Here is a 23,206-nt window from a genome sequence, read left to right as displayed (position 1 = left end):
TTTGTCCCCTTCAAAATTGGGCTCCATTTCACCCAAATACAAAGAAATTTTTGGGGCGCCTGGGTGGCTCAGTCAGTCAAGCATCTGACTTCAGCTCAGGTCACGATATCACAGCTCGTGGCTTCAAGCCCCACTTCGGGCTCTGTATTGACAGTTCAGAGCCTGGAGCCTGCTTCAGATTCTGTGTCTCTGTCTCTCTGCCTCTCTCCCAGTCGCTCTCTGTTTTCTCTCTCAAAAATAAATAAACATTAAAAAAAAAAAAAAGAAATTCTTAGTGGATCTTTCTAAAAGTCTGTAGCTCTCTTTAGAAGTCATAAGCCTAAGGGTGCCTGGTTGGCTCAGTCAATAGAGTGTGTGACTCTGGATCTCAGGGTCATAAGTTCCAGCGCCACGTTGGGGATAGAGTTAATAAACAAACAAACAAACAAGCAAGAAGTCACAAGCCCAGAGGAAAATCCCAGGTTCTGCAAGAGAGTCTTCAGGGAGGGTCCTCTGGGAGAGCAAGACCTTGTTTCCCCAACCTGTGGGAAGGAGCAGCATGAACAGAGCCATGCCCAGTCACAGGAATGTGCATATGGGGACCGCCAGAACAGAGGACTCTGCCTACAGGGCCTGAGCCAAATACCTACGGTCGGGCAGAAGGGCTATACATTCCCTACATGTTACCATTCCATTTCCCCTGAGGACTGTACAACACCAAAGAGACTAGCACCAGGGCCTACCAAAATATATTTATCTCACTAGAATCTCTTGGCATGGATTTTCCACCTTTTAGGAAAAGAACGTCAGTGACAAAAACCCAACAATGCAGAAATGAAGGCTCTTAAGAAAAAAAAAAGTTCATGATTGATTTGGGTATTTGTTGCCTTTATTGCTGCTGTTGACTTCCATATTTCATTTTTGCCCAATTCCTAGAAGTTATTGAATCAGTTTCTTTTAATTTTTTTTTTAATTTTTAAGGGTTTTATTTTTGAGTAATCTCTACACCCACCGTGGGGCTTGAACTCAACAACCCCAAGATCCAGAGTCGCACACGCCACTGACTGAGCCAGCCAGATGCTCCTGAATCAGAGTTTTTCAAGCTAGAAAGGTCCTGAGAGATCATCTTTTCCCATCTTTTTTTAACAAATGAGGAAACTGAGGTCAACAAACTTGCCCCAGAGCACCCTCACACCTCCTGCCCCTTGGCTGGTCAGTCCTTCTCTTACACCACTGTACTTGTTTTCTTCCTTAGATGCTCATTCACTTATGTTTATTCTCAAAGCTGATTTTTCAGTCCTTAAAGGGTAGCTACTTAGGAGATGGTTTCTCCACAAATGGGAACCAACCCAAGCTTGAAATGCGAAACTCTTGGTCACAAGCAGACGTCTGCATTGGTCCCAAAGGGTTCTGGAAATTTCTATGCCTTCTGACACAGATTTGCATACTAAGTCTCAGGAATATTTTAAATTTGATTATTTCACTGTATCTTTCACTTGTGGGTAGGGGGAGGACCATTCTGGATGAAAATAACTGCCACTTTTCCAGTATAAACATAAATTTTCTATTTTCTATAATGAGCCTTTAAATTAGGGGGAAAAGTTGGTTTCACAATATGCTCCTGGCAACATGTCCCCCAGCATACTGTTAGTGAATCATAACCGTGAACCAGAGTGAACATCTCTGCTTTTCTTTCCCTGTGCAGCAATAAGGTTTGATGAAATACGAGTGTTTGGCTACACTGCCTGGTCTCTCCTGGATGGCTTTGAATGGCAGGATGCTTACACCACTCGCCGAGGATTATTTTATGTGGATTTTAATAGTAAACAAAAAGAAAGAAGGCCCAAGTCTTCGGCACATTACTATAAACAGATCGTACAAGAAAATGGTTTTACCTTAAAAGAGTCCACGCCAGATGTGCAGGGTCAGTTTCCCTGCGACTTTTCCTGGGGTGTCACTGAATCTGTCCTTAAGGTAAGTGGCTACTTACAAATTAACTATGAACTGGTGCAAACAGTACACAGTATTTTATTTCATTCACTCAGTGACAACTATCAGACAATATCAAATATGATTACTTGGAGGTGATGGAGGGGAGTTGCGGAAAGAGGAAGGAAAATGAGAATTGATGCTTACCGAGAGCCTCTCATGTGCCCGAACTTCTCCTTGGTGATGGAGATGAAAAGGCTGCCCTCAAGGAGTATACAGTCTAGAGGGAATTTACAGTTGCTTTTGAAGGAGGCATTGGTCAGTAGTGTCAAAGTTATAAGAAAAAGCTTTTTATAGATTTTGTTTGCCAAAAGCAAATTATTAGTGGCTCTTTATGCAAGTGGTTCCTGTTATCTGATAGATTTGAATAATTTGCCTTATGAGGTCTCTGTATCCCAGTGGAGCCTCTCATGTCTCATTCTTCACCTTCATCAGATTATTTGCTTAAATGCCACCTTCTCGGGGCGCCTGGGTGGCTCAGTCGGTTGAGCGGCCGACTTTGGCTCAGGTCATGATCTTGCGGTCCGTGAGTTCGAGCCCCGCGTCGGGCTCTGTGCTGACAGCGCAGAGCCTGGAGCCTGTTTCAGATTCTGTGTCTCCTTCTCGCTGACCCTCCCTTGTTCATGCTCTGTCTCTCTCTGTCTCAAAAATAAAATAAAACGTTAAAAAAAAAGATTAAAAAAAATAAATAAATGCCACCTTCTCAATAAGGCTTTGCTCCACTCCAAAAAGTCACTATCTCCTCAATTCCCCTTCTTTTTCTTCTGTGAATCCTATTCATCACTAACATACCACTATGTACTTTACACATTTTTCTTTTTACCCCTAGCTTTATTGAGATACAATTGACATACAACATTGTGTAAGTGTAAGGTGTACAACATGTTGATTTGATACATTTATATATTGCAAAATGCTACCATAACAAAATTCCCATTTCTTTTTGTGGGGAGAACATTTAAGATCTATTCTCTTAGCAACTTTAAAGTATATATAATACAGTATCATTAGCTACAATCACTATGCTGTACATCAGATCCTCAGAACTTAATATTATCACTGGGAGTTTGTATCCTTTGACCAGTATCTCTCCATTTATCCCACCCCCTAGCCCCTGGTAACTACTTTATGCACTTTTCTCATTTTTTAAATTTTTTTAGTTTATTTATTTATGTTTATTTTTGAGAGAGAAAGAGAGAGAGAGTGAACAAGGGAGGGAGGGCAGGAAGAGGGAAACAGAGAACCCGAAGCAGGTTCTAGGCTCTGAGCTGTCAGCACAGAGCCAGATGCGGGGCTTGAACTCACAAACCGTGAGATCATGACCCAAGCTGAAGTCAGACACTTAACCGACTGAGCCACCAGGAGGCCCTAGTTTATTTATTTATTTTTTTTTTTTTGAGAGAGAGTGTGCACAAGAGGCGGCAGGGCAGAGAGAGAGGATGAGAGAGAGAATCCCAAGCAAGCTCCAGGCTGTCAGCACAGAGCCTAATGTGGGGCTCGATCCCATGAACCATGAGATCATGACATGATCGGAAATTAAGAGTCAGATGCTTAACTGACTGAGCCCCTATACATTTTTCTTATTTATCACGTCTTCCCCCTACTAGAATGCAAGCTTTCTCCACACAAGGGTGGAGATGTTTGAGGCTTTGCTGCCTGCTGTGTGCCTTACTAGGGCAGTGTCAGGTACATGGCCAGTGCTCAATGCAAGGTCAACTTTTAGAGCGAGATGAGACCTTAGAGACCTCCTATTCCAAATCCTTCATTTTACGGATTAAGAAAGTGAGACCCATCAATTCATAACTGAGACCTAAGTGACTTGCCCAAGGTAACACAAATAGGCAGAACTATAACAGGCAACTCTCAAGCACCCATATTTGCAGTGCTCTTTTCAAAATAATAGCAACTATTTTTTAAACACTTATTATGTGCCAAGCATGTAGCTGTTGTATGTATGCACGTTCTCTCTATTAAATCTTAAAAACTCTAATTTTACAAGCAAGGAAACTGAGGCTTAGGGAGGTTATGTAACTCATTCAGGTTACAAAGATCTGTTTCATGACACCACGCTATAAGATCTCACAACACCACACTATGGCTGTATTCTAGAAGCATATGGAAAGACAACAAGATGTACAAGGGATGGGACCAGACAAAATGGCTCAAACCATGAGTGAACAAAGTTCACAGGTCATGAATATCAACCCCTGTTGATACTTAAACATGACTTAGTAAATGCTCAGAGATACTAAAGGGGGGAAAGATATAGAGTAACTTAAATACAGGACTGACTCATCTTCCACTTGTGCCCCTATGGAGCCAACTACTTACCCAGTTCCTATTTCCTACACATGGCAAAGGCACGCCATCTTTTCCCTACCATTTCAAATGGGTTTATATTTTCTATAATTCCATACCCGCAAAGAAAGATCCCAAGAGACAAGAGTTCCAGCCTGCACATGACCCAACCTGTAAGTTTCTGTTTCATCTGAAGACCCACCTATACCCCTGTGATTGACACTGTGAATGTCTACCCCATCTGGGGACCCTACTCCTACTCCTAGGAGCGAAAGTGAGTCACTTAGGTCAGGGGAAAGCAATTCTGGGATCAACTACATCTGGGTTTCATGTTTACCCCTGGAGCCTGGTAGACATCGATCTTCCTTGAACTTGGACTAAGAATGAGGATAAATTGTTTGCCAAGGAAAATTAGGGTGCTTTTTGAAAAATCAGCCAGAGGATTATGAATAGATGCCAAAAAAACCTAAATGTCCTCTATACGAAGACTGACAAAATGAAAGTAACATTTTAAAAATATTAGTATGCCTACCTACAAATATCCCTATCTTACTTTCCCCCCGCCTCTCAGCATTCTTTTCTCCTCCAACATATTTTTTTTAAGTTTCTTTATTTTGAGAGAGAGAGAAAGAGAGAGCACGCATAGGGGTGTGGGGAGGGGCAGAGAGAGAATCCCAAGCAGGATCTGCACTTGTCAGCCCAGAGCCCATGAACCATGAGACCGTGACATGAGCTGAAACCGAGTTGGATGCTCAACTGACTGAGCTACCCAGGCACCCCCTCCTCGAACATTTTGTTCTGAAATATTTCAAACTAGTACAATAAACACCCATATTCTCTTCATCGAAATTGACCAATTGTTAACATTTTGCCACATTTGCTTTATGCTTTATAAAGTGTTTATGTTTGATAAACAAAGTGAAAAGTTGCAGATGTCATTACAATTCACCCCAAAATATATCTATCCAAATGTGTCTCCTAAAAATAAGAACATTCTCCTACATTATTATATTATCATACCCGTAAGATTTAATATTGATTCAATATCATCACATTCCATATTCAAATTATCCTAAATCTTCCAAAAATGTCCTTTTTGGTTTAAAAAATGTTTTTGGATCAAGAATACAAACAAGGATGTCATTCATCTTTAGCCTCCTTTAAATTCAGAATAATTCCCCCAAGTTCATGGTATTGACAGTTTTGAAGAGTCCAGACCAATTGATTGCAGAATGTCTCATGTTCTGGTTTTCTTTGATTGTTTCTTTGTTGGATTCAATAAACTTCTGGAATGATACTATGTAGATGAGGTTCAATATATATCACATCAGGAAGCACATGATGTCATTGTCTCATTATGAAAGATGTTAATGTGTGGAAGTAGTAGTTACCAGATTTCTTGATTAAGGTAGCATTTGCCAGATCTCTTAATTGAAAGGTAACTTTTCCATTTGTAATTAGAAAGTAATCTGCTGATGACACTTTGAGACTGTATACATATCCTGCTTCCTAACAATATGTCACTAATGGTCTTAAAATTGATTCATAAACTTCACCTGCATTATTACCTTGTAGATTGCAAAATGGCAAATTTTTAATTATATTATTCCTTCAACATATATTGGGTAGTTCTCTTAACTTCAGTGCATTATAATTCATTACTGCCAATGTTTCATTAGTCATTTTGATGCTCAAATTATCTCACTCAAAGTAGCCAATAGGACTCCTTCAAACCACTCCTGTGTCTTTTTGACATTTCCCTTTCAGTTTTTAAGCACATCCTTATTTTTCTGGCATTAGATGTACCAGCATCACCTCATTCTTTTCCTACCCCAGACTGGAAGAAGCCATTCTCCAAGGAGCCCAGGATCCTTTTAGTGGAGAACAGAATTTTAGAAACAAGCTCTTGGGAGCTAGGGTTGAAATCAGGGTTCACCATCTCTAATGAGATCTCTTAGCAGATTAATCACACCCACTTGTTAAAACTAATGCTTTTTGGAGATTTTTAAAAGACACATTTTCATTGGCTCTTGCCTTATTTCAGAGCAAGATTGCTCTTTGTAAACACCTTTTCAATATTGATGCTCTGAGGTTTCCAAACACTGAGACTGTCAATCTAAGCTAGAAGGATTGTACTCAAATAATTATATACACATTTAACTTCATGCTCACATGATCAATGTTCTCTCAGTTTAATGTTCTAGATAACTGGTTGACAGATGGTAAGTGGGCAGTGTTATGGTTTTGTAATTAGACTATGAAGGATGACACACAAGAAAACAATTAGAGGGAAAATATTTACCAAAGGTTAATTATCATTTTTTTTCTGGGTGCATTTAAACTCAGCTAAAGGAAGAAAAGGTATTTTAACACAAATACAGAACTTGTATTTTTTCCTATTAATTCTGAATTTGGAGATGTTTTTCTTAAGCCTTTTTATTTTTAATTTATACTCAAGGGCCTAGCAGGCAATTATTGCAACCATGGAAAACTAAGTCATGACTACCTTAGGTTTATAGATTGCTTTAGAGTTGACAGAGTGCTCTGCCAGAGTCATTGGCTCATTACGGCACATCTGTGGGGTGGGTGACATTGCTCTGTCACTATCCAGAGTTGCCAAGCCCAAGTTTCAAAGAGGGAGAATGAGGACCGGCGTCCAGGACTATCTCCTTGGTGGAGGGGCAGGGTATGACACACCATCAGATCCAAGAGTCAATTTGGGAGTTTCTGGGGGATATTTTCCTGTTTTCCCCAGTCATAATCCAAGTATCTTGCATAAAGAGGGTATTCAGTATTCTCCTGTTGGATGAATAAATGCCGTGTTCTCACAGACACATGGGTAGGGACAACATAATGATGCATATGTGATATCACCTGGACTTTTCAAATATAAGGTGCTAGAAAATTGCATTCAGCAAATGCAAGGGCCGTTCCCTATGCCATCCCACTAGCCTCTTGTAGGAACTATGGCTGGGTTAACCAGCCACCTTTGACTCCAAGTGCCAAACTCAGTGAAATCCTCTACAACTGGAATTTTAACTTTGCCGTCAACTTATGGCAGGGTTTGGAAGGTCCATCTTTCATGATTCCTTTTAACTGAAGGTACGAACCCAAATTTCCCAATGCATTTGAACAGAATCATGAGAGACCCCTCTGTATAACTTGAGTTTTTAGGACAAGAAAGGAGTTTCTCAGTATTTTCTGAAAAACAACTTGTTATCCAAGCCAAGCCCTGGGTGTGTTTCTTTCCCTGTTTTCTGGTCTCCCTGGGAGATTTCAAGAGCTAGAAGAGAGGATGATCCATCCAGGCCTCTTCTGTGACATCACCAGGAGAACTAGAAGAACATTCAGATCGTTATGAAGAGGCTACATGCTTCGTTTATGTTCTTTGTTGTCAGTGAGAGGCAGAATAAGACCCCCCTTCTTCCTCTTAAACGATGTATGCTAAGAGCCTATCTGCCAGGGTGTGCCTTACTTCGATGTGCTTGTTTTCACAGCCCAAGGCAGTGGCTTCCTCCCCACAGTTCAGCGACCCTCACCTGTATGTGTGGAATGTGACGGGCAACAGACTGTTGCACCGTGTGGAAGGGGTGAGGCTGAAAACACGGCCAGCCCAATGCACAGATTTTGTCAGCATCAAAAGACAACTCGAGATGTTGGCAAGAATGAAGGTCACTCACTACAGGTTTGCTCTGGACTGGCCCTCAATCCTTCCCGCCGGCAACCTGTCCGTGGTTAACCGACAAGCTCTGAGGTACTACAGGTGCGTGGTCAGTGAGGGGCTGAAGCTCAACATCTCCCCAATGGTCACGTTGTACTATCCGACTCACGCCCACCTGGGTCTCCCCACACCCCTGCTGCACAGCGGGGGATGGCTGAACCCATCCACAGTCCAGGCCTTCCAGGACTACGCCGGGCTGTGCTTCCAGGAGCTGGGGGACCTGGTGAGGCTCTGGATCACCATCAACGAGCCCAACAGGCTGAGTGACATCTACAGCCACACTAGTAACGACACCTACCGGGCAGCCCACAACCTGCTGATTGCCCACGCCCTGGTCTGGCACCTCTACGACAGGCGGTACAGGTCTGCGCAGCACGGGGCCGTGTCGCTGTCTCTGCACTCGGATTGGGCGGAACCCGCCAACCCCTACGCCGACTCGCACTGGCAGGCCGCCGAGCGCTTCCTGCAGTTCGAAATCGCCTGGTTCGCAGAACCCCTCTTCAAGACCGGGGACTACCCGCTGGCCATGAGGGAGTACATCGCCTTCAAGAACAGGCAGGGGCTCTCGCGCTCCGCGTTGCCTCGGTTCACGGAGGAGGAGAGGAGGCTGGTCAAGGGCGCCGCGGACTTCTACGCGCTGAACCACTTCACCACCTGGTTCGTGATGCACGCGCGCCAGAACGGCAGCCGCTACGACGCGGACAGGGACGTCCAGTTTCTGCAGGACATCACCTGCCTGAGCTCGCCCAGCCGCCTGGCTGTCCTGCCCTGGGGGGAGCGCAAGGTGCTGAGGTGGATCCAGAAGAACTATGGAGACGTGGATGTTTACATCACGGCCAATGGCATCGATGACCAGTCTCTGGAGAATGATGAACTCCGAAAATACTACTTAGAGAAGTACATTCAGGAGGCGTTGAAAGGTGAGGTGAGGGGCCATATCAGATACAGTGAAATAGGACATTACCAGCTAATGTGAACGAAAGAATGAGGGGAGAAGGCGCATTAATGACAATGCCAGCTCATTAGGGAAAGTTTGGCAAGGATAGAAAAGCATTTTTTTAAAAATCAAAAACAATGACAACCCATAGGGTCGCCTGGGTGCCTCAGTTGGTTAAACGTCTGACTTTGGCTCAGGTCATGATCTCACTTTGGTGAGTTCGAGCCCCACATGCGGGACTCCAGAGGAACAGAGAGAGAATCTTAAGCAGACTCCATGCTCAAGCTTCCACCACCCTGAGATCACGACCTCAGCAGAAATCCAGAGTCTGATGCTCCGGATCAGACAGCCACCCAGGCAGCCCTGTGGGTTTGTTTTTTTTTTCTTTTTTTTTTTTAATACTAAAAAGTAGGTATCTTTGAATACAAATCTGTGTCTTCATTCCTAATTATCTCCCTAAGGACTGCCCACTATGGAATTATTGGGTCAAATGTTATAAAGGCATTTTCTATCCCCCCTCCCCTAGTAAGCTATTTTTTTAGTACTGTAAAAAATTTTCCTCAATTTTATCTATTTTGATAGGACCAAACAACAGTGTTTGAGAGTCTTTATCTCCTACTCTTTCCAGCATTTGCTACTATCATTTTTAAATATTAATTTTAAATGTTCATAATAGATTTGTTGAAGCAGCAAAAAGATCCCAGAAATATGTTTACTGAGCACCGAATATGGGCAGAAACTGTTCTAGGCACCATATCAGCATTCACCAAAATAAAGACTACTGTCCTCATGAAGGCTGTATTTTTGTGGGATGAGAATTAGCAGATAAGATACAGAGTGTCAGAAGCAAATAGTTCTATGAGAAAACACAGCAGGGAAGAGGGAAGAGGGTGCCCAGGAGTGGGGTTTAGGAGTGGTTACAATTCTAAAGGTAGTTAGGGAAGTCTTCAAAGACCTGGAGGAACAAGGCAGCAAACCTGTGCAGTTATCTGTGAAGTGTTCCAGGTGAGAGAACAGCAAATGCAAAAATCCCAATGTGGGAGCACGCCTGGCCTGTTTGAGGTTCAGGAAGGTTGAAGAATGAGTAAGGGAGTAAAGCAATCAAAGATGAGGTCAAGGAAGTAGAAGAGGCATTAGTAAACCATCATTAAGAACTGCAGCTCTTACTGTGAGAGACAGGCTGTTTAAGGTTTTAAACAGCAGGGGAACATGATCTAACTCACAGTCTTTAAAAAACACTCTGGCTACTCTTTTTTACAGTGAATACACTATAAAGGAGCAACAACAGAATCAGGGAGGCTTGGAGTCTAAGTAAGAAATAATGGGGGGTTGGATTAGGTTATAGAGTAGAGATAGTGAGAAGTGGCTAGCTTCTGGACTGATTTTGAAGGTAAAGTCATCAGGCTTGGATGGAGAGTGTTAGAAGAGTGAAGAATGAAATCTGTTTTGGTTTGAGCAACTAAAGGGTGAGCGGCCATTTACCAGGTCAGGGAGACTGACAACAGGTTTTTGGAGAGTTGTTTGGTGTTGCACAGATTAAAGTTTGAGACGTCTACATAGGCTAACTGGAGTCTCAGGTTCAGGTCTGGGGCTGAGATACAAACTTGGGAGTTAAGACCAAGAATGGGATTTAGAAACAGTAAGGCTGGATGGTATCACTAAGGGAGCAAGCGTAGAGGACTGAGCCCTGGGACACTTCAATATTCAGACGTCAGAGAGATGAGAAACCAATGAGTAGGGTGAGTAGGAGCCAGTGCTTTTCACTAGAGGGTATGCAATCAAGGATATTTTTGCGTAAGATACTAAAAGTTATAGCATGTTTATATGGAAATGAACCAATAGTGAGGGGAAATGTGAGAGAAGAGGAGAACAGATGGAGATGTCCTTGAGTAAATCAGAGAATAAACTTAGTGTATAAGAGTCAGCCTCTTCCAGGAGCATGGACAGGACATCCACAGCAACAGAAGTATGGTAGTAGGTGGATAGATAGGATTGTGGGAGTTTGAAGAATTCTCCTGTGAGTATGTTTTTCAGTAAAATAGGAAGGAAGGTTATCCCTTCAAAGCAAGGACAGAGGTGCCATATGTTTGAGGAGGGAGAGGTGTTAAACAGCCAAGCAAGTGACTAGGGGAAACCAAGTATGGTTATTGGGCCGCACCAAGGATGTATTGGAGACCTGAAACCAGCCAAATAGGTAAGACTTTTGTGCTTATGATCAACTGAACAGTGTAAGTCCTTTTCCACCTTCATGGCTCCAATTCATAAATGCGCTTCTGTGCTCTGCTCCCAGTTCTTATATTATGGATCAAAGTTTTACTTCAAATGTTTAAAAACTTAATTACACATATTTTTAGAATTACACATATTTTCACTTTTACCAATCATGAAAGAATGTCAAAAAACCCTTTAAAGACAATCACTACTTTTTTATGGGTATGACTTTATTTCAATGGAAACTAAATTCTTAGATACTTTATAGTCCATGTGATTAATGTTCATTTCTGATACTTTTCAGCACAACTGATTGATAAAGTCAAAATCAAAGGCTATTATGCATTCAAACTGACTGAAGAAAAATCTAAACCCAGATTTGGATTCTTCACATCTGAATTCAAAGCTAAATCCTCAGTTCAGCTTTACAACAAACTGATCAGCAACAGTGGCTTCCCTTCTGACATCACTAGTCCTAGATGCAGTCAGACTCCAAGAAACACAGAGTGCATTGTCTGCTTATTTCTTGTGCAAAAGAAACCACTGATATTCTTTGGTTGTTGCTTTTTCTCCACCCTGGTTCTACTTTTATCAATTACTATTTTTCATAAGCGGAAGAGAAAAAAAAATTGGAAAGCAAAGAACTTACAGCACATACCACTAAAGTAAGGACACAGAGAGGTCTTAGTGAAACTGATCCTATTTCTGTCTGTATGAAAGAAAATTTAAAAAATTCACTCCGGTTCCGTATACTGGTAACTTACAGAATTACCTATATTGTAGAAAGACAATTTGAAATACTAGTGGTAACCAAGTGATGACAATCGAGGTCTCTGTTGTGTGGTTCAAATGAATTTTCCCTTAAGGTGTGGACATCAGCGAATTCAGTTCTTGGATCTGAAGGTAAAGGCTTTACCCAGACAGTAAGCTAGGATTATCTGATACACTGCTTCATGAAGTTTGATGAGCTGTTTTCTATCATTCTTCTCTAAATACCAATAGCTACCTTTAACAAATTATATTGAAAAAAGTACAACTTTGGTTAGACTCCACAACAGAAAATTTAAAACTCTTAACACTGGATAATCAGTGATTATTCTGTCACTTCTAAGGAGGTGCTTTTCCCCTTTAGAAAACACAATAGGATTAGTGTTCATTTATCATCAGCTACAGCATAGACTGTTAAGCCCACTGATCCTAGTTTTCAATAGTAATAAAAGTTATCATTTATAAAATATAGGATTTTGTGGTTTCTCCTTGCACCAGATCCAAGTTTTAAAAAACAAATTAACTTTCATAACTCATCTCATGGAAAGGTCACAGGACTAAGATAAAGGACAGCTAGACTCACCTGCCTGCTCAACCTCACAACACTGCAAACTCCTTTAGACAAATTGACAGTATTTTCCTCGCTTGATTTTTGTGAAGCAACAAACGAGATCTTACATACTTGGGAAAGCTAAACATTCTAAAAAGATGTCAAGTTTTATTATCAAGTCATCAAAGGACCCTATTAGTCTGTAAGACTGGGTTCTCTCCTGAGCTCCACTGTTCTGATACCATGTGAATACAGGGACCTCAGAGATGTAGAATGCAGGTGTATTTTGACCTTGCACCTTGCAACTGTGCTTTTTGTGTACATGTTGATGGTCTGAAGGAGTTAAAACTTTTTTCATTGTACCTTTTGAAGCTGGGATTAAGTAACTTAAATCTGAACCAGGAGTCTGACTTTCTTAAACTCCATGCTTAAGATATGTTGTGTATGCTAAACTCGAAATGTAAACCCATTCATACCCATTCATTTCAATCACCACCCCATTACACATAGTAGCTAATCACTGTCCCCCGCTCTCCAGGAACCTGAATCAAAGTGAAGTTTTATTGTTCAAAAACCGTTGGTAGGAAATCACCCTAAATTAAGGCAATTGTGATTGTTTTCCAGGTCCACCTATGTCAGAAGCCAAATTTTATATGTAACAGAGGTTCTAATTGAAAATAGTGTTTCAAAGATAACTGTAATGAGAGAACACAATTGGTCAAATGAATGCACAAGTGATTGATGGGAAATAAATTTGCTTTTCGGCTGGCCAAATTCAAGCAGTAAATTTTTTTATTTTTCTTGATCCCTCTGCACCCACTCTTCCACCTTTGGCAATTTTTAGATTATGCTTTTTGTTTTCAAATAATTTTTTAATTTCTTCTTTGAAAAGTGAGTGGACCTAAGGCTATCCACAATTACAACTGGTTGTTCTAATGTTCCCTATGTGTAAAGAATGTCATTTAAAAGAATCACTTGGCTGGATCCCCCTCCCCTTTGTGACACATGGCTTCACTGACCCCACAGTTCCAGTGAATATTCTAATTATCAGTTGAACAACTTACCAACTTTTAAACCTCTCTTAACATCCAACATCTTGAAAAAAGAATGCACATTCAGTATTAGGAACAATAAAGATTTAAGAATTAAATGTAGGTTTTCCTTTCCTGGGGTCTACTTTGTGCTCTTTGATCCAAAAGTACCTTGAAGACTATTTGGCCCTATTGATCTTAGGGTTCATGAGAGTCAGGCTCTGTGCTCAGTGGGGAGCCTGCTTGGGATTCTCTCCTCTCCCATCTTGCTTGGGCCCTCTCTCTCTCAAAATAAACATTAAAAAGATACCTTGTATTTATAATCTTCACTACTTCAGGTCTTTACATTTAAGTTAAAACTTGTGTCCTTTTGCATATTTATTGCCTTGCCATACATAACCACCAACCCCTGCCCCCCCAGCCCCAGTCAAGTCCTTAAACCAATGCTTACAGCAGTCCTAACACCTAGGAATCATCTTACAAGTTTTTAAGCCACGATCATATAAGAATCCTTAGATAGGTATTTAATCTAAATCATGACCAATTATACTTTTCAGATTTATCCCAGACTCAAGTATTTAAGAATTGTCAAGTTATCATTTGAAACTGCTGGTAGCTTTTGACAAGATCTTCAGAATTTAAGCCTGAGACTTGCTGGGGGGCAGGGGGAATCATCTTAAAATCTAATTAACTTGTGCTAAACTTTGTGCGTGCTAGTAGTTTGTGTATTCAAAGTGACAAACTGTCTCTCAAGTCTGGTTTATCTGGAAAATATTACAACATAACCATATTTAAAGATCCTCTGTAGATCTCTTTTGCTTTGTTGGTGGCAATGCAAGCTGGTGCAGCCACTCTGGAAAAGTATGGAGGTTCCTCAAAAAACTAAAAATAGAACTACCCTATGACCCAGCAATTGCACTACTAGGCATTTATCCACGGGATACAGATGTGCTGTTTCAAAGGGACACATACACCCCCATGTTTATAGCAGCACTATCGACAATAGCCAAAGTATGGAAAGAGCCCAAATGTCCATCAATGGACAAATGGATAAAGAAGATGTGGTGTATATATACACAATGGAGGATTACTCGGCAATCAAAAAGAATGAAATCTTGCCATTTGCAACTACATGGATGGAACTGGAGGGTATCATGCTAAGTGAAATTAGAGAAACACAAAAATCATGACTTCACTCATATGAGGACTTTATGAGACAAAACAGATGAACATAAGGGAAGGGAAGCAAAAATAATATAAAAACAGGGAGGGGAAAAAAACAGAACTCATAAATATGGAAAACTGAGGGTTACTGGAAGGGTTGTGGGAAGGGGGATGGGCTAAATGGGTAAGGGGCATTAAGGAATCTACTCCTGAAATCATTGTTGCACTATATGCTAATTTGGCTGTAAATTTTTAAAAATAAAGATCCCCTGTAAAAAGGTGGTCAGTACATTTTGACTAATTGTTTAATTCTCAATGTAATTTATTTCAAATAAACAGTTTATGCTAACAGTCTGATCAATTTTAAGAACTATAGAATATGAATGGGTCTGGTGTATAATTGGGTTCTGCCTAACACTGCCCCTGCCCATCCTCCCAAGCTGTGTGCATACTGGTGAACCTTCCTCAGAGTTTTGTTTTCTCATTATAAAATGTGGGCACCTAATCCTCAAAGTTGGGAAAGTAACACACAAGTCCTTTTATCTATTGTAGGCACAGAAGACATGGAAGCCCTCCTGGGGAGAGAACTAGACTTTCCTTTACCAACAAAACAACTTACTAAGTGAAAATCACTTCTTAGCTACAACCAGCCTCCAATTGTTCCCCTGGTCTCACCCCGATCAATCCACTTCACTTTGTGAGAAATCACACTTACTCCCATTGTGGCCACCACTGCCTATACACAGACACTCTCAATATAAACACCTGTATCCCTCTAAAATACAGCCATTCGGAAACTTCTTCCTCAAACTTCAAAGTAAGTTTTAAGATCCTCAGTACCTTCCAAAACATTGATTTCCAATCCCGTTGGTATTACTGTGTCTGTAACTTTAATCTCCCTGGCAACCTAGATACCATGTACTTAGCAAATAGCAATCTGCCAGGCATTATTATTCCGGGTGCTTGGAATATCCCAGTGAGAAAAGATCCATCTTCACAAAGGTTACATTCTAACAGGAAAAAAAAGTGTACAATCCATAATAAATGCTATGAACAAAAACAAGTGAAGCAGAGGTATGTATGTTTAAGATGGAGATGAGGAGTGAGCACAACAGGGTCATCAAGGCAGGCTTCACTGAAAACACTGGATTATAAAAAAAAAATTTTAATGTTTATTTTTGAGAGAGAGAGAGAGAGAGAGAGAGAGAGAGACAGAGAGGCAAAGAATCCGAAGAAGGCTCCAGGTTCTGAGCTGTCAGCACAGAACCCAATGTGGGGCGCTAAATCACAAACCATGAGATCATGACCTGAGCGAAGGTCGGACTCTTAACCAACTGAGCCACCCAGGTGCCCTGAAAACATTTTGACTATAGTCTTGAAGGCTAAGTTGTCACTCCAAAGGGAAAGAACTTCCAGGGGGAAAGACAACTTGAAAGTTTTTTTTAAGGCAGTGGTACTGAGAAACAGGAAGGTTTGTTCAGCCAGTGTATCAGGTTAAGAGGAAGTTGAATTTGCAAAAAGGATTCTGATTACGGCTGAAAAGATGAGAGGAGCAAAGCTCACCAGTTAAGACTATTACACTAACCTCCCCAAAAATGTACAGGGCTTTTTATTCTCTACATTATAAAAAATTTCAAACTTTATATAAGTAAACCCAATGAATCCCCATTGTTCAGTTTTGACAAGTATCAATTTAAAGGCATTCTGTTTCACTTCGAATCTCATCCAATGCCCTCCCCAACCCCACTTTAAGTATTTCAAAGCAAACTACAGTTTAACATTTCACTTACATTTCTTAACAACTTAGCACCGAACTAAAGATTAATTTAAAAAATCCAGTTGGCTCATTTAAAATCAAGATCTCAGTGGGGCGCCTGGGTGGCGCAGTCAGTTAAGCGTCCGACCTCAGCCAGGTCACGATCTCGCTGTCCGGGAGTTCGAGCCCCGCGTCAGGCTCTGGGCTGATGGCTCGGAGCCTAGAGCCTGTTTCCGATTCTGTGTCTCCCTCTCTCTCTGCCCCTCCCCCGTTCACGCTCTGTCTCTCTCTGTCGCAAAAATAAATAAACGTTGAAAAAAAAAATTAAATAAAATCAAGATCTTGGGGCTCCTGGGTGGCTTAGTTGTTGGGCGGTCAACTTCAGCTCAGGTCATGATTTCACAGCTTCGAATCGGGCTCTGTGCTGACAGCTCAGAGCCTGGAGCCTGCTTCGGATTCTGTGCCTCCCTCTCTGTCCCTCCCCCACTCCCATTCTGTCTCTCAAAAATAAAATCAAATCAAGATCTCAATAGAGTGCCGAGATGGCTGTCGGTTGAGTGTCTGACTTCGGCTCAGGTCGTGTCGTCACACTTTTGAATTCAAGCCGTGTCGGGCTGTGTGGACAGCCCAGAGGCCATGGCCTGCTTAGAATTCTATGTCTCCCCTCTGCGCCTCCCCTGCTCGTGCTCTCAAAAATAAGCAAAACATTTAATAAAGATCTCAGTAAGACCCATACATTCCAAATGGTTGCTTTTTCTTAACGTCTCTCTAAACATTTTAAGTAATCTGTATACCCAGCATGAGGCTCAAAATCACAACCCCAAGATCAAGAGTTGCATGTTCTACCAACTCAGTCAGCCAGGTGCCCCTCTTGAACATACCTTACTTTGAAGGCAGAGTCTACACTTTTCTGATGGATTTAATGTGTAGTTGGGAAGAGGAATCAAGGTTGAATGCTGTTATTTTGCCTGAGAAATCAGAAGGTTGGAGTTTCTATCAAATAAGATAGGGAAGACAGGAGGAAGAGGCTGGGGGCAACCCTGCTAAATTAGTGTAATATGGTAACATATTTAAAGCATGACACAACATTAATTAGATTATGGAAGGGTTATCAGTTTCTAAAAACATCAAGGACTAGCATATGGGAGTAAATGGGTGAGGTAGGACAGAGAGTTAAGAGTGAGGATCTTGGACACAACCACCATATTTATCATGAACACAAAGTAACCTCACTAAGGCGTATCACTGTTCCATTCTTCAGCTGCTTTTTCACATGAAGTTACTGGTATAGATAAATGACTCAAGCACATTTACCTCACAATATTCAAATTTATGCCTCTGTAAAATTAGATACCTTCAGGACCCCTCCCCACCCCCCCGAAAGTTCTACATCCAATGATGAACAAATGGTGTTGCCTGTTACTGGTACCGTTTTTCTTGCCTGAAATATCCTCACTAATCCTTCAAAAAAACAAATTCAAGCCAATTCTCCCATTAAATATTACTAGAAAAAACCCCCATCCTATTCCTTGTTACTGTTCTTAGCACACTACAATTACTTCTGGATGGTTTAATTGCCAAATAGTAGGAAAGGATTATCGGTTTAAGAAAAAGCCCAAATAGGGGTGGACAGGGTGGCTCAGTTGGTTAAGTGCCCGACTTCGGCTCAGGTCATGATCTCACAGCTCTGGAGTTCGAGCCCCATGTCAAGTTCTGTGCTGACAGCTCAGAGCCTGGAGCTTGCTTCAGATTCTGTGCCTCTGTCTCTCTGCCCCTCCCCCTGCTCACGCACTGTCTCTCTCAAAAATAAACATTAAAAAAAATTAAGAAGGAAAAAAAGAAAAAGCCCCAAATCAGTATAGTTTTATTGCATCCTTAAAGTATCACAAGTAAGTCTGAAAAATCATCCGGCCTCTTGCTGTCTCTGTAGCTGGACAACTGTAAAAAGAAATGAAAAAAATCTGTCGATTACCATCAATACCTTTGCCCAAACAAGTTCTACTCTAAACAATCTGAAACATTTAAAATTATGATTTACTAGTTCATAGTAAAAATGTATGTCAAAATTCTTATTCTGCCAAATTCACAGTGTTCCGGTAAACTTGTGTTGTCATTACAACTCCAGTTTCAGATTCTAGTAAATTAAGACCTCTAAACTAAAACAGTAAGGAAACTTATAAACATAAGAACCTACCGTAGATTTTATTCATCAGCCTGCTGAACAGTTCCTTTTTCAGAAACATAGATACCATCCAAAAATTTCCTGATATCCTTGTTTTTAACTGTTGTGGCTTGCTGAATCAAAGCAGCTATTAACAGTAAGAAAGATAAAGACAATTACACCACCAGCCAGACCCATCGTAAAAAAGTATTTTATCATATACTATACTTAAACCTATGTATCTTTGAGACAGCTTTTTATTCAACTTCTGCAAATGAAAAAGCTCACCAATTGAACAGAATTATCATGTACTCAACTACAAGACTTAAACCAAATTCTGTAGGCATAATCAGGCATAGTAAAACATACAAACCTGAGTTTGATACAAGTTCAATGTCATTTCCTTCAAGAATTAACTCATCTTTCTGGGCTTGAGATACGGAACAAGCAACACCTGAAAGAGAAAGTGTTCACATAGTGTCAAACATGATATGAAATCTTTACAATATTTACTTTCAAAATATTTACAGTAGCAACTTATTCCATTTAAAATTCCAAACATCAAATCACACTTGAGATTCTGATTTATAGGACCTGACTTTTACCGAGGCAAAATCTGGTTTGTGTTCCTGCTTGAATGAACCTGTTCCAGAGTAGTTAGATTTTCAGTGATTTGGTCAAGGAGTAGAAGACGGTATGCACCTAGTGCAATTTAGCTGTGCAAAGCTGTGTTATCAAGTCTTAATTCTACTGTATATATTTGATATCCCCAAGTTTATTTTTTACTTAACAGTTCCCATTAAGTGTGTTGACCATGTAATGTTTTTGTAGACCCATTAAACTGGTATTTAGAATCCCTTCTTCCCACCCCAATGAAATCAAGAAGCACCAAGAAAGCACTAATTTTAAAATTTTCTAACATTGGGATGGCACCTGGCTGGCTCAGTCAGTAAAGTATGTTACTCTTGATCTCGGGGCTGCGGGTTCCAGCCCCATGTTTGGTGTAATTACTTGAAACTAAAATCTTTAATGTGAAAAAGAATTTTTTTAAATGCTTTTTAAAAATTTTTTTTTAACGTTTTTTATTTATTTTTGAGACAGAGACAGAGCATGAACGGGGGAGGGGCAGAGAGAGGGGGAGACACAGAATGGAAGCAGGCTCCAGGCTCTGAGCCATCAGCCCAGAGCCCGACGCGGGGCTCGAACTCACGGACCGCGAGATAGTGACCTGAGCTGAAGTCGGACGCTCAACCGACTGAGCCACCCAGGCGCCCCTAAATGCTTTTATGTTTACCATGTATCAAGCCAAAACTGTTCCACATGTATTTCAATTTTAACTCATTTAACCATGAGATGGTTCCAATTTTACAGATGAGTAAAATGAGCTGCATAGAGGCAGGTAATTTGCCCAAGGTTGACAAATTTAAACCTAGGCAGTGTATGCTATTAACCACTATTCAAACATTTTTTATTTTTAAATATTTCAGTTTGTAAAGACTGAACACAGCTACACATCCTGAAACTACTCTAATGCGTAAGCCTTTAGGAATCCCAATCAGTAGGAGTATGGTATCAAGCCTTAACTAACACCAAGAGTTATCACAAGCATAATCAAAATGGACAATTGAAATAAATCTATTTATAGCCAACCCCAAACACCAGTCTTCACAAGTAAAACAAAACATTTCTGAACCATATCTAAAAGTATGCACATACCTGGCCTCATCCGAACCCTGCGTATGTATTTCTCACCCAAGAAATTTCGGATTTCAACGAGAGAGCCATTCTCCTGAATAACAACGTTGATGGGGAAGTGGGCATACACAGACCTCATCTTGTAACGGAAGCCCTGTTAGAACAAACTATTAGCAAAGCTGAGCAATTTTAAAGAAATCCAGTTTTTAAATTTTGTAGGATGCTTACATTACACTAGAATTTAAAAATGCAACAATCCTCCCATAACACTCATTGTCAAGATTTTGTAACAAGTCACCTGTACCAAAGCCTTACAAACTGTATACATCAACATGTTTTCTCTCTTCAATGGACTGTAAAGCTCTTTAAGGAAGCATGTATTTACTGCTTCCTATACCCACAGTAAACAATGCCAGTTTTTTTATTTTTTATTTACTTATTTTTTAAATGTTTTTATTCATTTTTGAAGGAGAGAAACAGAGCATGAGCGGGGGGAGGAGCAGAGAGAGGGAGACCCAGAATCCGAAGCAATCTGAGCTGTCAGCACAGAGCCCAACGCGGGGCTCGAACTCATGGAACCGCAACATCATGACCTGAGCCAAAGTTGGACGCTTAATCAACTGAGCCACTCAGACCCCCCAACAATGCCAGCTTTTTAAAATGAGAACCCCAAAGTCCTTCATCTTTGGCACTAGATTAATATTTACTGAGTTACTAAAGTATGCCACATGACAACAAGGATTAAGACAGGCTCTCAAAGAACTTAGCCTGGTACCAAGAGGAAATAAGTGAAACATGACCCAATAAGGGGTGTGATGGAGTTGAAGGACAGGATGCCATTTAAAAGGGCTGAGTTTTAATGCAGAGAAAAGCATTTCAGCAAAGACATGAAATTTATCTTAAAGGCTGAGAGAGGGAGTTAGAAAGAGAATAGTGACATCAAATACACTTGTAGGAAGCTCAGAAATTAGATCCATCCACCTTTTTTCTATCCCTTCAAGGGATCCTGGTGGTTAAGAGGCATACCAAGAAAATCAAAGCCTACCTTACAGGATACATTTCCTACAAAACAACCACAACCTGAAGCTGTGACTTTTATTTGTGTGGGGAAAAAAAACACCATCAACCTACTTTAAGACCATCTGGTCTTCACCCACATTTATCACTTAATCCTAAAGACCTGCAGAAGCCTATTAAAAACTGCCAACATGGGGCACCTGGGTGGCTCAGGCATTGAGCCTCTGACTCTTGATTCTGGCTCATGCCATGATCTCACACTTCGTGGGATCGAGCCTCTGTGCTGACTGCATGAAGCCTACTTTGGATTCTCTTTCCCCTCCCTACTCACAGCACACTTGCTCTCTCAAAAGAAGTAATTTTTTTTTTTTCCAAAATCACCTTTCCCAAGTACCGCAATAAATTACATAGTAGATGCTCTGCAGCATTTATGCTGCGTGCATAAAGTACACAAAACAAAGCGGTCTGATCAATCTACTTACCAATGTAACACCCTTGATCATGTTCTGTACATGACTACAGATAGTACGGACAGTAGCTAGTTCTTTTCTATTTCCCCACCATTTGTCAACACGGAGCTGTAACAGAACAGAAACTTTAGAAGATTCTTTCCAGTAGTAAGTCGGCTTAAAGAAAAATCCATTTATTCACGAGATTCTAGTATTAGCCCTAATTAAAGCACCCACACAGAAAGCCCTCAATAATTTAACTTTTTTACCACTACGTATCGCAAAAATACTGATTTTCAATTTGCATCATACTTCATTCCTAGAAAGCTAAAATACCAGGCTCACAAGAGCTGCCTGGTTCCTAAAATTTCTACAAAATAATCACAAGGAAAATAAACCTAACTTGTAACAGTATTAAAACCTCGACGTTCATGATAACTATGATAGTAGGTACTAGTATTGAGTTTTATAATCAGAATTTCCTTTCCCAACTTCACTAACGCAGTAACACTGCAACTAGCTACACTTGTGGATACCAAATTTTAAGCTAAAACATTGAGCCTGCATTCCGTAACTTACAGCAACCAAATTCGGTACTATTACATCACTACCTTCCAAACAAGCAACTGATGTGCAAAAAAAAAAAAAAAGCCTCACCCTCTTCTTTTTCTTTCCAAGAAGACTGAGTTCTACATTGATGTGATTGAAGTCCCTTCGCAGGGTTCCTCTGGGTCCCTTCACAATAACGGTACGTCCCTTGAGAGTGATGTCGACTAAGAAGAAAACAGGTTTGTGAGTCCCCCGAACAAGACACAAGGCAGGCAATAAAAGACGTTAAAAAAAAATACAAACATCAGGTCTCATACCATTTTCCGGAATGTCGACAGTTTGATTGCTGAGAATGGTCTTCATTCTGAAACACAAACACCTGGGGTTATGAGGCCGGTTCAGGCCTGTTTGTGATCAAACTACCCAGCGCGGAGCTCCACTCCTACCTGAGACTGACAAGCTGAACCCCCGGAGAGGACACAGGAGGACCAACCAGGAGAGCAGCCCAATGCTGCGGCCTGGCCAGGAAAGAGCAGCTCCCAAACGGATATTACAAGCACAGGGGGCGAATTCCCGCTCAGAGCAACCCAAGGAGCCCTATTAAGGCGGCGCCATCCCGGCAAGGCTGAGGGGCGGGGGTAGGCCTCTGAGTCCAGTACAGGGCTCGAATCCCAGCGCCACCAGATCCATATGGCGCTCGTCGCGCGGGGAAACAACCAGCATAGAGGCTCCGAGCGCCAGATTCGCGCCCCTGGCTTTCCCAGAGCCGATGGCTTCAGATTCCCCAAACCCACAAAACTCGGATACATCCTCACCTCGCAGTAGATGCGGCAAAGAGAGAACGTCTTTCGTCATCACGTTCTTGTAGCCCGTAAGGGCTCTGCGTATGGCGTCATGAGAGCGCGACGCTACCAGGCTAAAGCAGCCAATC

General features: G+C 41.2%; 2 protein-coding genes across 2 annotated transcripts in view; one reads left to right on the top strand and one right to left on the bottom strand.

Moving 5' to 3' along the window:
- KLB (klotho beta) overlaps positions 1-12,377 on the top strand; it is a 33,949-nt gene extending 21,572 nt beyond the window's left edge. Inside the window, 3 exon segments of the mRNA XM_003985434.6 lie at positions 1,685-1,953; positions 7,764-8,907; positions 11,440-12,377. Of these exon segments, the coding sequence (XP_003985483.4) occupies positions 1,685-1,953; positions 7,764-8,907; positions 11,440-11,804 (1,778 nt within the window). The 3' untranslated portion in view covers positions 11,805-12,377.
- A 5,874-nt stretch (positions 12,378-18,251) lies between these two features.
- RPL9 (ribosomal protein L9) lies at positions 18,252-23,189 on the bottom strand. The gene is made up of 8 exons (XM_003985435.5): positions 23,091-23,189; positions 22,593-22,639; positions 22,384-22,499; positions 21,760-21,855; positions 20,282-20,414; positions 18,939-19,019; positions 18,599-18,713; positions 18,252-18,342 (listed from the first exon to the last, which is right to left on the bottom strand). Exons 2-7 carry the CDS (start codon positions 22,636-22,638, stop codon positions 18,607-18,609), a joined length of 579 nt encoding a protein of 192 aa, XP_003985484.1. The 5' UTR covers position 22,639; positions 23,091-23,189; the 3' UTR covers positions 18,252-18,342; positions 18,599-18,606.
- Between the last annotated feature and the right edge of the window lie 17 nt (positions 23,190-23,206).

The sequence above is a fragment of the Felis catus genome, chromosome B1 (assembly GCF_018350175.1).
Source record: "Felis catus isolate Fca126 chromosome B1, F.catus_Fca126_mat1.0, whole genome shotgun sequence".
In the NCBI taxonomy this organism is placed as follows: Eukaryota; Metazoa; Chordata; class Mammalia; order Carnivora; family Felidae; genus Felis; species Felis catus.
The sequence above is the reverse complement of the archived record's forward strand: the minus strand, read 5'-3'. Positions and strand labels throughout refer to the sequence as shown.

Bases quoted from the DNA above. Each gene is read 5' to 3' on its own strand.
- RPL9 (XM_003985435.5), bottom strand. From the start codon at position 22,638: ATGAAGACCATTCTCAGCAATCAAACTGTCGACATTCCGGAAAATG. The intron at 22,500-22,592 runs GTATGAGACCTG...TTTTCTTCTTAG, and splicing joins TGTCGACATTCCGGAAAATG to TCGACATCACTCTCAAGGGA. The intron at 18,714-18,938 runs GTTTGTATGTTT...TACTGTTAATAG, and splicing joins TGAACTTGTATCAAACTCAG to CTGCTTTGATTCAGCAAGCC.